The 14216-nt window shown below is 57.9% G+C and overlaps 1 protein-coding gene across 1 annotated transcript in view; it reads right to left on the bottom strand.

The window, feature by feature from the left end:
- Positions 1-14216, bottom strand: part of PTPRS (protein tyrosine phosphatase receptor type S) — a 65204-nt gene that overhangs the window by 41527 nt on the left and 9461 nt on the right. The window contains exons 3-6 of the mRNA XM_087425679.1: positions 11625-11770; positions 10967-11108; positions 5953-6141; positions 430-540 (exon numbers count right to left, since the gene is read on the bottom strand). Of these exons, the coding sequence (XP_087281805.1) occupies positions 430-540; positions 5953-6141; positions 10967-11108; positions 11625-11770 (588 nt within the window). The remainder of the gene's footprint in view (positions 1-429; positions 541-5952; positions 6142-10966; positions 11109-11624; positions 11771-14216) is intronic.

Here is a 14216-nt window from a genome sequence, read left to right as displayed (position 1 = left end):
AGGCCACGGAGTGGGGAGAAGCGAAGCGAGCACGTTAACAGGGAGGCATGGCACACACACCACAGAAGCCGACTGGGGTGGGCGGGCGGGGTGGGGCCGAGGCCTGCAGGCTCCCCCGGCCCTGTGGGCCCCAGACTGACCCCCCGGCCCTGCCCCATTCCCCCCTGCCGCCCTCAAGTCCTGCAGCCCACGGGGCGTCCGTCACAAGGCCCAGGGGTGGGGGATTTGAGCCGCCCCCATTTCACAGGCAAGGAAACTGAGGTCCGGAGAGGGACACCGCCTCACCCGAGGTCCCACCATGACCGGGGCTGGGGGGCCTCCTGCTCGGGTCTGCAGGGGACAGGGGAGCCCGGAGGCTGTGAGCCTGAGGAGGGAGGGGGGACGGGAAGGGGGTGTCCCTGCCTTCGACCTGGACGTGGCGTTCCCTACCTCGCACGTAGAGGTTGGCGGGGGACGAGTAGCGCACGCCGGCGCTGTTGGTGGCCACACACTCGTATTTGCCCTGGTCGGTCTCCTCGCTGCTCTCAATCTGCAGGGCGCCTGCGGGGAGAGGGGAGAAAGCCTGGCCAGTCAGGGGAGGCTCGGGGGTTGAGGGGCTGGGAGGGCCATCCCAGAGTCCCGTCCAGCCTGTTTCTTGTTCTGCCTGGGCCGGAGAGGCAGACGAAGAGCTGAGCTAACTTAGAAGCCCCAGCTGGGCTGGGGCCTCCCTGGCTCATCTCCCTACAACCCCAAGCCTCGCCCCACACTGGCCTGAACACACGGCATCCCACCCAAATCCTCCACTGTCACTGTAAAAGAAGCTGATTACCTGGCTGGCGCCTCGTAAGTGACTCTGCCACGCTGAACCACGAAGCTAAGGGGAGCGTGTGCCACAGGGGTGTGTTTGCAAAAGCATCAAGTGAGGCTCTGCTCCCCAGGCAAAGGGGAAAGAGTAGGTTGGCATTCATAAGCACACCAGTCATTTGAAAGACACTGCACGAGTAACATGCAAATTCTGGGAGCTGGAGATTGGTTTGCTGGGTTCAACCGGTACCCGTGTGTCAACGAACGTGGGTCTGGGTTCCTCAAGTGTCTTTGCAATTACGGCCCTAGGCCCAAGTCCATGGTGCTCGTAGGTTAATGGGGAGAATTTTCAGAAGTGTTTGAAATTGGAAGTCTGAATGAAAACCTCTATTACCCACAAATAGAGTTGACGTTGAAATGCCTCCAGTGTGTTTGAAATCACAAGCCTGGATCAAAGAATCTCGTTGTTCGTGAGTGAAAACGTAAAGAAGAGACTGATTTTTCTCAAGCATATTTAAAATCATAGGCCCAGATCAAAGGTCTTGGTGCCCATGAGTAAATGAAATTAGGGCTGATTTCCCCTCAGTATGTTTGAAATCACAGGCCCAAATCAAAGGTCTTGGTGCCCATGAGTAAATGAAATTAGAGCTGATTTCCCCTCAGTAGGTTTGTAATCACAGGCCCAGATCAAAGTTCTTGGTGCCCATGAGTAAATGAAATTAGGGCTTATTTCCCCTCAATACATTTGAAATCAAAAGCTCAGATCAAAGACTTCACTTCCCACGAACATATAAAAACAAATGAACCTTCCCAAGAATATTTGAAAGTGCAGGCCTTGATCAAACACTACAGTGCTCATGAGTAAATGAGAATGTGGCCAAGGTTTCCCCAAAGATATCTGAAACCAGAAGCCTGGAACAAATCCTTATTTTCACAAGTAAATGCAGCCAAGCGAACATCTCAGTATGTCTGAAATCAAAGGGCTTGATAAAACACTTGCGCGCCCATGAACAAATGAAAATGAGGCAACGGTTTCCACAAGTATGTTTGAAATCAAAGTCCCCATTTTCACAAGCAAATGAAACTGAGTGAACATCTGTAAGTGTGTTTGAATCACAGGCTCTGGTCAGAGTCCCTGGCACCAGGACTCCAAATATCCAGTTCAAGCCCCCAGGCAGACTTCTCCTCCCAGCTTTGTTCATGGTTGGCCCACAGAAGTGATGTGGACCCACAGATTGGGAGGTTCTCTTGGGGGGCCATGGATGAGGGTTCTGCCCCTATATAGCACTTCCTACTTTTCCCTGACTTCAAGGCTCTGGGGAAGCAGGCAGGCAGGTATTACTATAGAGGCCCAGAGAGGGCAGGGAGCCTGCTCTAGGTCACACAGCATTTCGTGGCAAAGCCAGAACTAGACATTGACTCTTCTCTAGGGCTCCCACCCAGGCCTATTCTAGTGTATCCTCTGGGGCAGCACTGGGGGGCTGTCTCTCTGCACCCTCAGGCTGGACTCCCCAGACCAAAGCCTTAGAGCCAGAAGGTCCCTTCTGCACACTGATTTTACAGATGGGAAAACTGAGGCTGGAGATGGATGAGGGCTGCATACAGGTGGGCACAGGAGGTACTGCCCCTTCCTGAGGAGGAGACGGCCTGCTCCCTGCAGCCAGGTGACCTGAGGGGCCACCACGGCCACACTCGGCCCCCCAGCCACAGATGGCAACATAGACACAGAGACTGGACGGACACTGGGCAGAGTGGCGAGAAGGAGACACATAGAGGGCGCCTGAGAGCAGCCCCCGTGGAGCCTGGGGGCTGGGTGGGCAGCGAGAGAGCATGAGTGGATGGGCGGGTCAGGAAGGAGCCTCTTACCTCGGATCGGAGTGCTTTCTGAAAGGGAAGCAGAGAGAGTCAGGTGAATGTCAGAAGGCAGTCCTGGGGGGCCGGGGGGCCCCAGGGAGGCCGGGCCGGGCCATGAGCCAGGCCTGTCCGCTCTGCCCACCATGGGGCTGAGCCAGCCCTGGGCCTGGGGACCCAGCAGGCCTTGTGGAGGAAGCCAAGGCAAGCCTCCTAGGAGCAAGGTGGGGTCTGAGGGCTCGCCAATCAAGGTGTGCTTTCTGTAGGAGGTGGGAATCTCCTGGGGAAGGAAAGACTGGGTCTAGAAACCCCTCCAGATTGGCCAGAGGGGCATCACTATGCCCCGGGGGAGGTCTACGGCCTGGCCCCGTTGGCTGCCTTCCTTCTGGGCTGAGGGAGGGAGGTCTGAGACCTCCCTTCCTTCTTTCCTTCTCGGGAGGGACAGGGAGCAATGGGGGTCTCAGGAATCTTGTTAGAGACGGAGAGACGGGTTAGTGCCCCAGGGATGGGCATTAATAAAGCAGAGGGAGGTGTTACAGACAGGCCAAATAGGAGGGACGGGGGAGGGTGGTGAAAGTGGGTCGAGGGCAGAGGAGGGCCCAGCAGCCTTCTTTACGCCCAAAAGGAAAAGAGGAAAGAGCTGTGTGTCTGGCTGGGTGCCAGGGCAGGGACGACATGGGACGGGAGAAGGCGGCCCCTGGCTGGAGTTGCACACCCTCGGCTCATCTTCCTGGGGGAGATCTCTCTCTGCTGCTGATAAACCCCCTCCGAGGACCAGCGGACCCCAAGCCCAGGGCAGAGAAGCTGCCAAGGGTCAGACAACACGGCTCCTTCCGCGTGGCCCAGGCCCGTTTTACAGATGGGCAAACTGAGGCCCGGAAGGGGCCAGGGAATTGTCACATCATGAGCCAGAGGCAGGGGTGGGCCGTGAAGCCAGCTCTCCAGCCTCCCAGGCTGGGGACCCTTCAGCCAGAACTCTGGGGGCCCCCATATTATCTCTTGCAAAATCCCCAACCCGCTGAGGCCACTCTCTCCTCTTTACACGGGAGGACAAGGGAATTTGCCTAAGGCTGCAACGTGGAGAACGAGAATCCAGGTCAGCGGGAATCTAGGTCGGCCCTTAAACTGTTTTTGCTACACTCGGATTAGGATGGTAGAAGCCAGAGGCCAGATATCGGGGCTTCCCAGGACGGTCACATAGCTGGTGGCCACTATATTCAGAGAAAAGGATGCTCCTCTTGGGTATTAAAGGTGGTCCTGCTTGTCACCCCAAGAAAGACGAGAAGGACCTATCATGGGCCGATATCAGTCACTCTCACTTTAGTAAGAATTAGCCCCGCAGGGGATTCAGGCTGGATGCCGGGAAAAGAGGATCAGAGGTGTCCAGTACCAGCCCAGCTGGAAAACTCCCCCCTCACCCCAGCCCCAGCCCCCAAATTCCAATAATTTCCTCATTTTCCAGCAGCGTCGAGGTCCAGAATTGGGCAGGGGACTGTCATGTGAGAAATTCCCCTAGCCCCAGGATTCCCCTGATTTCTCCTTACCCCTCATTCTGGGGTCTGGCTAGAACCTGGTGGGGTTTTTCCTCTTTTCCTTTTGGGCTTCTCTGTCTGCAGCCCCCAGTGCCTGGCTGGGGAGGGCTGGGTGGCCATTGGGGTGGAGGGGGGACGTTAGTAAACATGCCACGTGGAGTGGGTCACAGTTACCGTCACGGTGGCTGTTAGTCTGGGGGGAGGGGACGGGGGGGCAGAGGGGGGACGTTAGTGGTTGACGTGGTGAAGAAATTACGACTTACCAAAGGTTTCTGAACGTTTACACGGAGGGATAAAGAAAAGAGAACAGGAACATTAACGGGCGGTTACGCGGAAGCCTGCGTCCTCATTGGGCGGGGAGGGGAAGTCGGGATGATCGTCAGATTTATTACGATGAATAAACAAAGCAGCTCGTGTTCGTGGGGCGCCCAGGACGTGCCAGGCGTTCCTCCGGGGCCCCTCGCAATAACGCCAGGGAATCAGCACGAGCCCAGAAGGGACAACGTGCTTGGGGACACAGCTGGTCCCGAGGGCCACGCTCTTTACTGTTTCGCTATATTGGGGCTACGACGGCAGGAGCCAGCGGGGAGGTGAGTGGACCCCGCAGGTTGCCATCATTTCCCAGCTACACCCCTCAAGCTGTCAACATCCTCAGGTTGGGAGGGGACAGCTGTCTTTCCCCTCTGTGAGTCCAGGTCTCTCCAGGGCAGAAATTCTGGGCTTAACGTCTGCCCCTTTTCAGGGCGTGGGTCTACACTGGGGGGAGCAGAAAGCAGAAAATGGGAAGTGGAGTCCTGAGAAAATGAGGCTGGGCAGGGATGGGGGGGATTGAGAAAGATTGAGAGGCCTTCAGGCAGGGCTGGCTCCAGGGTGCGGTCCTCAGGGGAAGGGAAGAGAGAAAGCAAAAGGTGTGCCCCTACATGTGTACCTGCAACAGGATGAAACATGCGTGAGGGCACAGAGGCACATCCCGGCCACACGTGTCTGCACACATGGGGACGGGGGTGTGTGGCCTGGGATGCGTGCATATGCATGGGAGGGACTGTAATGCACATACACGTGTGGCCAAGATGCGCGTGGACAAGCTTTGCTCCGGGAGGGACAAGGCGAACCCTGTGCCAACGGCAGGGCCTGTGGGCGCCCACACGCGGAAAGCAGGTCAGGCCAGCAGGGGGAGCCCAGACACGTACACGCAGACACGTTGTGAAGCAGTCGCACAACTGACACAGCGGACACACAGCCCGCCAGACAGACGGACTCATGGATGGGGCACGTGGGTGCGATGCCCAGACACGACTGTGGAACCGCCCGTCCCCCAGGTGGCCGAGGCCCTGTGCTCTGTCCCAAGGCCCACCTAGCCCAGCCGGAGCCTGGACAAATTAGGCTGGACTGCCTGTCTGTGCCCCGTCACGACCTTACTGCTTCAGTCCTGGAGACACTCTCTCCCTGTAGCTCTCTATGGCTCCCCATTACCTTACATGTCTATGGCCCGCTATCTCCTCCGGAGACGCCCACTGCTTCAGCTCTGGGAATACTCTCCTGTCTTTGTGTTACGTAGCTCCCGTCTACCTCTACCTGCCTGGACCCCATCACAGCCTCACTGGACATGCCTACTGCTTCCGCATAGGAGACGCTCTGTCTCTACCACCTTCCATGGCTCCCCATCACCCCTGTCTGTCTACGCCCATTAAACTCCCCCTGGCTCAGCTCTGAAGACAGTCTCCCTCCATGCTCTCCCCCTACAGTCCTCTGTGGCTCCCACCTCCTCCCGGCCGCCTGCGCTCACCTGATCGCAGCTGCTTGATGCGCCCGTTGCTGGCGCTGGGGTCCACGGGCAGGAAGTCCTTGAACCACGTGATCTCGGGGTCGGGGTTGCCGCTGGCAGCGCAGAGCATCGTAGCCGTCCGCGTCCGCTCAACCACCTTCAGCTGGGGGCCCATGTCGATGTTGGGGAAACCGGGGGGCAGCTGGTCCTCTGAGGGCAGAGACGGGGGAGACACCGGGCAGAGGACCGGTCAGCGCACGGCGACCCCCCAAGGGTGGGGCTCGGGGACCGGCCCCTGCCTGGCTGGGGGACCTTCTCTTCCCTCCGTGGGCAGGACCGCCCTCATGTGAGGGAGCTCTGGGGAGGACATGGGGCCAGACCATGCTTCTCGCCTGGGCGGGTCTGCCGTCCAGGGACACTCGGTGACGTCCGGGGAGATTCTGGTTGTCACAACTGGGGTGCGGGAGCTCCTGGCATCGAGTGGGTGGGGATCAGGGATGCTGCTCAGCCCCCCACAATGCCCAGGACGGCCCCCCACAGAGAAGGACCCGCCCCTGATGTCCGCAGTGGCTGAGGCTGCAAAACCCCTGGGTCATTTTACAGCAGCCAGAGGGAGCTTTTCGAAACATATACCGACCACACTTCTCCTCTGCTGCCCACCCTTCCGTGGTCCCCACCTCCCTCCGGAGGAACCAGGCTCCTCGCCCACCGCTGGCCCCCATCTCAGCCACCCTCGCTCCCCTCTCTCTCTCCGTCCAGCCACGCGGGCCAACTCGTTCCTCAAAAGCATCACGCTCCCTCTGTCCCCCCCCCCCGGCCCCCGGTCTCCATCTACGCATCCACGTGGCCTCAGGCTCACTCTCACCCCTAGGCTTTAAATCCTGCTGGACTCTAGAACGTCTGTGCGTCCATCTCCAGTTACCAAAATGTATCTGGGTCACCACCGTGTCCCTGCTGCCCATCACAGCGCCCGGTATACAGTAGGCGCTCAATAAATGAGCAAACGACTCAGTCCCAGTTGTCGTCACCCTGTGAGAGGCATCATGCCTCCAGGCCTCAGTCTCCCCGTTCGCTGGCCAGGGGCTAGTTTCCCTCCACGGCAAAGGGGCTGGGGGACCCGAGGAGGAGAAAATGCCCCTCCCTGGGGACCTTGGTCCCCAAGTTCCAGCGACCGGCAAGAACGTGGCTCTGGACAGAGGTGATGAGGCGGGCAGGTTAACTGAGGGGTGGCCCTCACTCACGGGCTCTGGAAATCGCGCTGTGGACTCCATGGCCTGATTTACTGGAGTCGACGCCAGGGAAGGGGAGGCGGCTCAGGGGCACCCCCGACAGGCCCCACCCACTCCTGCACCGTCACATTCCCCGTCTCCAGCTGGAGTCCAGGTGCCTTTGCTCTGACCCCTGAGACCCCCCAGCTCTGGTCTGGCGTGTCATCCACAATGGACGAAGGTCACCCGGGGTGGGGGACAGCGGGCAGGTGCCTCAGGGCACATTAACACAGCCACTAGCCCCCCGTGATGGGCTGAAATACGTTGAAGCCCTAACCCCTGGGACCTCAGAATGCAGCTGTATTTGGAGATGGGTCTTTAAAGAGGCGATTTGGGGGGGGCCCTGATCCCATATGAAGAAGCGGAGATGAGGACACAGACATGCACAGAGGGGAGACCACGCGAGGATTTGGCACCAACCCCCAGAAACCCCCTGAGCCCTCAGCTCAGCGTCTGCAGTCTCCACGTGCCACACACTGAAGGAAGAATGCAGAGTTATTCCCGAGGGGCCACACACAACAGCAAAAGGCTGGTGACAATCGAAACATCTGTCAACAGGGACTCATTATACGCAGGCTTGGCCATCCCCGGGATGGGACACTGAAACTAGCTGGTGTCACCTTACAGATTCAGAACAAAATCCAAGATACATCGTTGCTAAGTGCACAGAGTTAAAGCGAAAGATGGTGCAGACTAAGGATCGCAAACTCTGGCCCTGGGGCCACATCCGGCCCTCGGCTTGTTTTTGTTAATAAAGTTTTATTGGCACACGGCCACACCCATTGGTTTCCACGTCACCTACAGTGTGATGGCAGAGCTGAGGCGTTGCGACAGAGACCGTCTGGCGGGCAGAGTCAAAAATATTTACTCTCTGGCATTTTATAGAAAAGTTTGCTGCCTCCTGGTGTAGACAAGGCTGCTGTTTGTGTAAAAAGGAAGTGATACATGTGTATGCTTACAAATGTTCAGATGGGGCACGGGGCATGGGGGGTGGCGTTGGGGGACAAGGAAGAGGTGGGTGAGAGGCCACCATGTAGGGAGAGAACCAGCTCCAGGCATGCAGTGGGGGGGTTGGAGGCTAAGAAGGAGCAAGGGAGAGGTGGGCGGGGCTGTGGTCGCGGCCCATGGGTTGATGCGTGCAAGGCAAATGGTCACTGTCGCAAGTCCTGAGAGCTGTATGCCCGGCATTATATGGGTATCTTCCTGTGCCATCCTCAGAGATGGGACCTATCTCACAGAGGGGGAAACTGAGGCTCGGACAGATGCCCACCTGCCCCAGGTCACATAGCCTGGACACGGCAAGGATGGGATTTGTTCCCAGGCCTGGCTGAGCCCAGAGGAAGCTGGGCTGGTGGCTACAGAACCCCCAAACCTGGCCTGGACCCATCAGGGTCCAAGGGGGCAGCCTGACCCTGTCTGAGGTCATTCAGGCCCCAGGCCTAAGGCCTGGACAACCTCACAAGTGCTCCTGATTGGCCACCGATGACATCACCGGAGGCTAACGCCAAAACAATCGGGCCGTGTTCCATTCCTGGCGCTCAAGGCTGGCACATGCACACGTGTGCGTGTGGTGGCCACGCTCACCCACGGAGGCACCCCACGCGTGTCCACACGTGAGTGCTCCCTGCGTGTATGGGGTCCCCACGAGCGTGTGTGGGCAGCAGCTAGCCGGGGTGGGGGGAGGCCGGGGCCGCCTGACGTTCCCCAGAGCTCCTAATTAAACAAAAATGTTCATCGCCTACCACATTGTGCCCAATGCCTTGGAGTTTAATTAAAACAACAGCGTGGGAGCTGTGAGCGGGGTCCACGATCAGATGGTGGGGGAGGAGGGAAGGAGGATCGAGGAGGGAGGAGGGAAGAGAGAGGGGAGAGGAGGAAGGGAGCAGGAGGGAAGGGGGAGGAGGGAGTGCTGGGCCCAGCAGCCCAGACCATCCCCGCTCAGCTGGGGGTCCCTGGGGCTCAGGGCCTGGGATAGGGAGGCAGGGAGGACAGGCCTTCCAGGGTCAAACACCCCGGGCTGGGCGCCCTGGGAACAGAGAGGAGACCTGGAGGCCTGGAGGGGGCAGGGCCAGACTCCCAGCCGCTGGGCGGTTAACAGAGTCACACTTGTGCTTTGAACTCTGCCAGCGCTGAGGATGGAGGCTAGCACGGGGCAGCGGGAGGCTGTGCCGTCTGTGCCCGGGAAAGGTCAGGGCAAAAATATCTGCTGGGAAGAGGCGGGGCGGGGCCTCCCCCCTGCTCCTCCCCCCGCCCCCTCCTCCCTCCATCCCCAGGGGAATCCTCCCTGCTGCCCCTCCTCCCTCCATCCTCCCGCAGGACCGGCTCCAGGACCCATGTAAAACGAAACTATGGGGCCTGCTCTTAAGAAATGATTAAGAACTTCCAGACAGTAACGGCAGAGCTGTCTGAGTGAGGGACCCCGGGCAGGTGGCACAGCAGGGTCTGGGACAAAGGGTCCTGGGGCCAATGGGATGCCTCCTCCCAGGGCTCCAGGCTGAGCACAGCTCCGCTGCCCTGGAGGATGCTAGAAGAACCCCACCCCGGGAGCCACATGTGGGGGCCACCTCCCAGCTAATTAGGCTGGTTGTGGCTCATACCCAGAAATCGTGGAGGGTCAGGGTGTCCCTGCAGGCGACAGGTGGAACCCACCCACGTGAGAGCTGCAGAAGGGCTGGTGGGAGCTGTCTTGTTAAAACCGGAATAATGACAACGACGATAATAATAATATCAGATCGGTAGCATCAACCACTTGCTTCTTTCCTGCATGACACTGGGCTGGTCTCTCACTTTTATCGTCCACTCATCTGCTACATGTAACCACCGCCTGTGATGAGCATCGTCATTATCCCACTTTGGAGGTGAGAAAACTGTAGCTCAGAGAGGTTCATTAACTTGCCCAAAGTCACACAGCACCAGGATTTGAACTCAAATTCCAGCTGCAGCCTAAAACCACTCTGCAGTGGAGAAGGCAGTAGGGAGCAGCTGGGTGGGGGTCTTTGGCGAGCTTGCCCCAGGGATGCTGTTTTATAGGCAGCAGGCAACTTCCTGGTGCCCCCAGGCTTCCTGAATGAGGCAGCGAGCAGCCCAGCAAAGCAGTGTTCTCAAAGGATCCGTGGGAACGTACGGGGAAGGGGTGGGCAGCTGTTTCTGCCTGTCCAGCATCTCTTGGGGGAACCGCCCCTTAATGACCCTGTCTATGTGGGCTGACCCACCCTTGACTCCAGGGAGGACTCTGCCAATCAGAGTATTTGCACCTCCGGCCATAGTGACTGGCTCAGGGATGGTCATCTGACCCGAGCTCGGCCAACGACCAGCAGTCCTGGGTCATTTGGTCCTCTGGATGGGGGCCTGGGGCCTGGAGCCAATGTGGGGAATCTCACTGAGGATACAGTCGATATGGAAGAAAACAAACCCAGAGGCAGAGAGAGAGTGAGCCCTGAGAACATTGTACGAGCCCCTGGATCCAGCTGAACCTGAAGCCAGACTACTGCACGGACATTTTAATTACATGGACCAATGACTTCTCTTTTTTATTTGAACCAGTTTGAGTTGGATCAGCCTCTTGGAATCACAAATAAGGATGACTCTAGTCCCTTAACACTCCTCTTTCCTGCAAAGGCTCAATAAATCCCTACAGCAGGCTCTGGGCCCCAGCGGTGCTACGGGCTGGAGAAGAGAGATCAAGCTTCACCCTAGAGCAAATTCAAAGTAAGACTTTATGGATTCCTTTGGTGTCCCTCCCCTGCCCACCCCGGGGAGCCCAGTACCTCGGAGGACAGTGAGCTTGGCATGGACCGTGATCTCCCCAACTGAATTCTGCGCCACGCACTCGTACACGTTCTCATCCCGGGGTGTCCTCAGCGGCTGGATCCTCAGCACAGCCCCCGCGCTCCCGTCAAACTCGATCGTCTGCCGCGGGTGGGGAGAGAGGTCGGGGTGAGGCTGGGGTCCTGGGGGTGACCGGGAGGAGCTGGGGGCTGCAGGCACATGCGCAAGGATGTCCCGTGTAAACGTGCAGGAGGCAGAAGCTGGGCCGGGTATGTACAACAAGGGTATTGTGCGTATGGGGGTGTGACATGCACGTGTAAGCATGTGTGACGGGCGTGCGAAGGCGTGTTGGACGTGGAAATGTACGTGTCTGATCACGTGCATGTGTATGAAGCCGTGAATTCCCTTCTGCGTGCAGTGGTGGTGTGTGTGAGCGCGTGAGTGTGAGCTACGATTCAGAGAGGGCAAGGCCTTGCTTGAGGACACACAGCACAGGGGCGGCAGCGCAAGCCAGCCCGGCAGGTGGGGCCACGTGGCAGGGACTGGGTGGGAGCAGGGCCGTGGCTGCCCACGTTACATCTGCGGAATGCCTGTGTGACATCCTCCGTGGCCAAGCAGCCGTCTGGGGCCAGGCTGCCTCCCCTCACCCCGACTCACCTCGAAGCGCTGCGAGTTGACCTTCTTGCCTTTTTTATTCCAGGTCACCCGTGGCTTCGGGTCACCCGTGGCTTGACACACGAAGGAGGCCACACCCCCTGACACGCCGATCTGGTCCTTGGGTTCTTTGATGAACCTGGGGGGCTCTGGGGACAGAGCAGGAAGAAGAGGGGTGCTGATGGGCCGGGCACATGGCCAGAACCCCACGGGGCCATGCACACACGCCCTCCATCCCCTGTCCGGCCACAGAGGCACCACGTGGGCCCAACAGGAGGGCTGGAGAGAGGAGGAGGAAGGCAAAGAGATGCTGCTACTCAATGTCCGCCTCCCCCCGTGGCCTGTGGGTCCCCCCACTGCCACCACCTGGATACAAGAGCCACACATGCTCACACATGGACACAACCCCACGTGGGCACACCCGCTCAGACCCAGTGCCACAGGGGATGGCGGAAGGGGAGACCCCCGATTCTCTGGGGTCCCCCAATCCAGCAGGTGGAGGCCCCCAGGGGTGACCAGCCAAACCTCGGCCTTGAAAAGACTTGGAAGGAGATAACTGGATCTAATCCCCTGGTGAGACATGTGGGGAAACTGAGGCACCACAAGGAAGCAAGGGATGACCAAGGGTTCTGAGGTCATAGCCAGTATTCGAACCCAGGGCTTCAGCCTCTCGGTCTGTGGGAGGGTCCAAACACAAGGGGTCAGAGCCGGAGGCAGAGGCTCAGAAAGAGTCATCGGGTTTCTGAAGCCTAAGAGGCTGACGTCTGCTACAGCAAGCACTTATTGAGCGCCTAGTGTATGCAGGTGGTGTGTGTGAGGGGCAGGGCCATCATAATCCCCATTTTACCCATGAGAAAACTGAGGCACAGACTAGACAAGGCACTACCTTCAGACACACGCAGCCAGGCAGTGGCTGAGCCAGGATTTGAACCGGGTGGGCGGGCGGGCCCCTGTGCCCACGTTCTTTGCCCCTGACAACGATCTCACATATGACGTCTCTCTGAGAAAGTCTCAGTGGGAGCTACTGTGTCTTTAACACCCTGGAGAGCCCCCACTCTGCCCCAGGACAGGCTACAGTATCAGTGAGAGTTTATTAACATTGTTTCCTTTTCATCGACTTTTCCGAGTAACCTTTGAATCACCCAAAGGGATATTGAATTTCCATTCACAGTAATGCTACAATGTATCCCATAAATGAATTCAGTTAGTCCTGAGATTTTTACCAACAGACTCAGGGCTGCAACATACTTACAAGGTCCCGAGGGAAACAACCTAAGTGTCCAACAAAAGGGGATTGAGAAAATGAATACTGGGCCACCCACAAAGTGGAATACTATGCAGCTGTAAAAAGGAACAAGGATGCTTTTTCCATGAACCACTAGGAAAGGAACAGCAAGATACAGTGTGAAATGGAAAAAAAGCACGGGGTAAAAAAGTGTAGCGAATACTACTGTTTATGTGATAAGAGAAATGAAAAGGGAGTGGGGAGAGAAGAGAGAGAGACAAGAAACGGTGGCTGCCTCCAGGGAGAGAAACCAGGTGTCCGGACACGGGGGAGGGAGGCTTCACACCTTGATACCTTTTTTCAGATTGAGAACTATTTAAAGATCAGTTGAAAGTATTTTTTGAAAAAAAAAGTTTAAATTAAAAGGTGAGCTTTTTATTAAACAAAAATATTAAGTAGGTAAAAGCTTGGGGTCTGAGGAGAGGCAGAGAGAGGCTGAATGACTCCAGGGTCCACCTGGAGTTTCAGCTGCTTAGAAGCACCGAGAAGCTCAAAGAGGCCTCAGGTTCGAAGTCTGGGTGCCCATGGGCCCCAATTTCTCTCATCCATGGCTCAGGCTGGGCTTTGAACATAATAGAGTCCCCGTCTCAGTGTCCTGACTGGCTTCACCTCCCTCATTCAAGGCTCTGCTCCCATTGATACGACCGTCTGTGTCTATACCGGTCATCTCTCTCTTGAAAATTGGTAGACCCACTGTGTGCAGGCATGTGTGGCCTCATTCAACTCCTGTGTGTCCCCCTGATCCCCAGTGATGGCTAATCTCATTGTACAGATTCAGGAAGGTTAACCAGCTTGCACAAGGTCACACAGCTCAGAAATGACAGCACTGGGATTTGAACCCGGGTCTCTCTGTCCACAAGCCCATGTCTTATCACCTCCAGGCCTCGAGCTGATTTAGATGTTTTGCTCCCGGGCTGGGCCCGCCCCCTGGCTCTGACTGCTGGGGCCACCCCTCCGCCGAGCCTCAGGAATGGTGACGGGGCCATCTGTGTCCCCAGCCAAGGTCCCGGGGGGAAGTCACTGTGGCCGGGTCAGGAATCTTACTTCTGGGAAACTCTTCCCTCGGGAGCCGCTGGAGGGAAGGGCAGAAGCGGCTGCGGGAGGCCTCCGGCCGCCTGTTTATGACTCGGGGCTGGGGACACACCCCTAGCGCCCTCCAATCCGGGGAACGGGACACGACAGGGACCCGTGCTGTTCCTTCCTCAGACTTCATCTGGCAGCTTCGACCTCAGCTCGGCCAGCACCTCCCCTGGGGAGCCTTCCTGGATTACCCCACCTGGGTTGGGAGCCCCTCTGTCCCCACGCTGCCT

Source organism: Ceratotherium simum, chromosome 39 (genome assembly GCF_057802395.1).
Source record: "Ceratotherium simum simum isolate JZ-2026a chromosome 39, ASM5780239v1, whole genome shotgun sequence".
NCBI classification, from domain to species: domain Eukaryota; kingdom Metazoa; phylum Chordata; class Mammalia; order Perissodactyla; family Rhinocerotidae; genus Ceratotherium; species Ceratotherium simum.
This window is presented reverse-complemented; position numbering and strand designations above follow the sequence as displayed.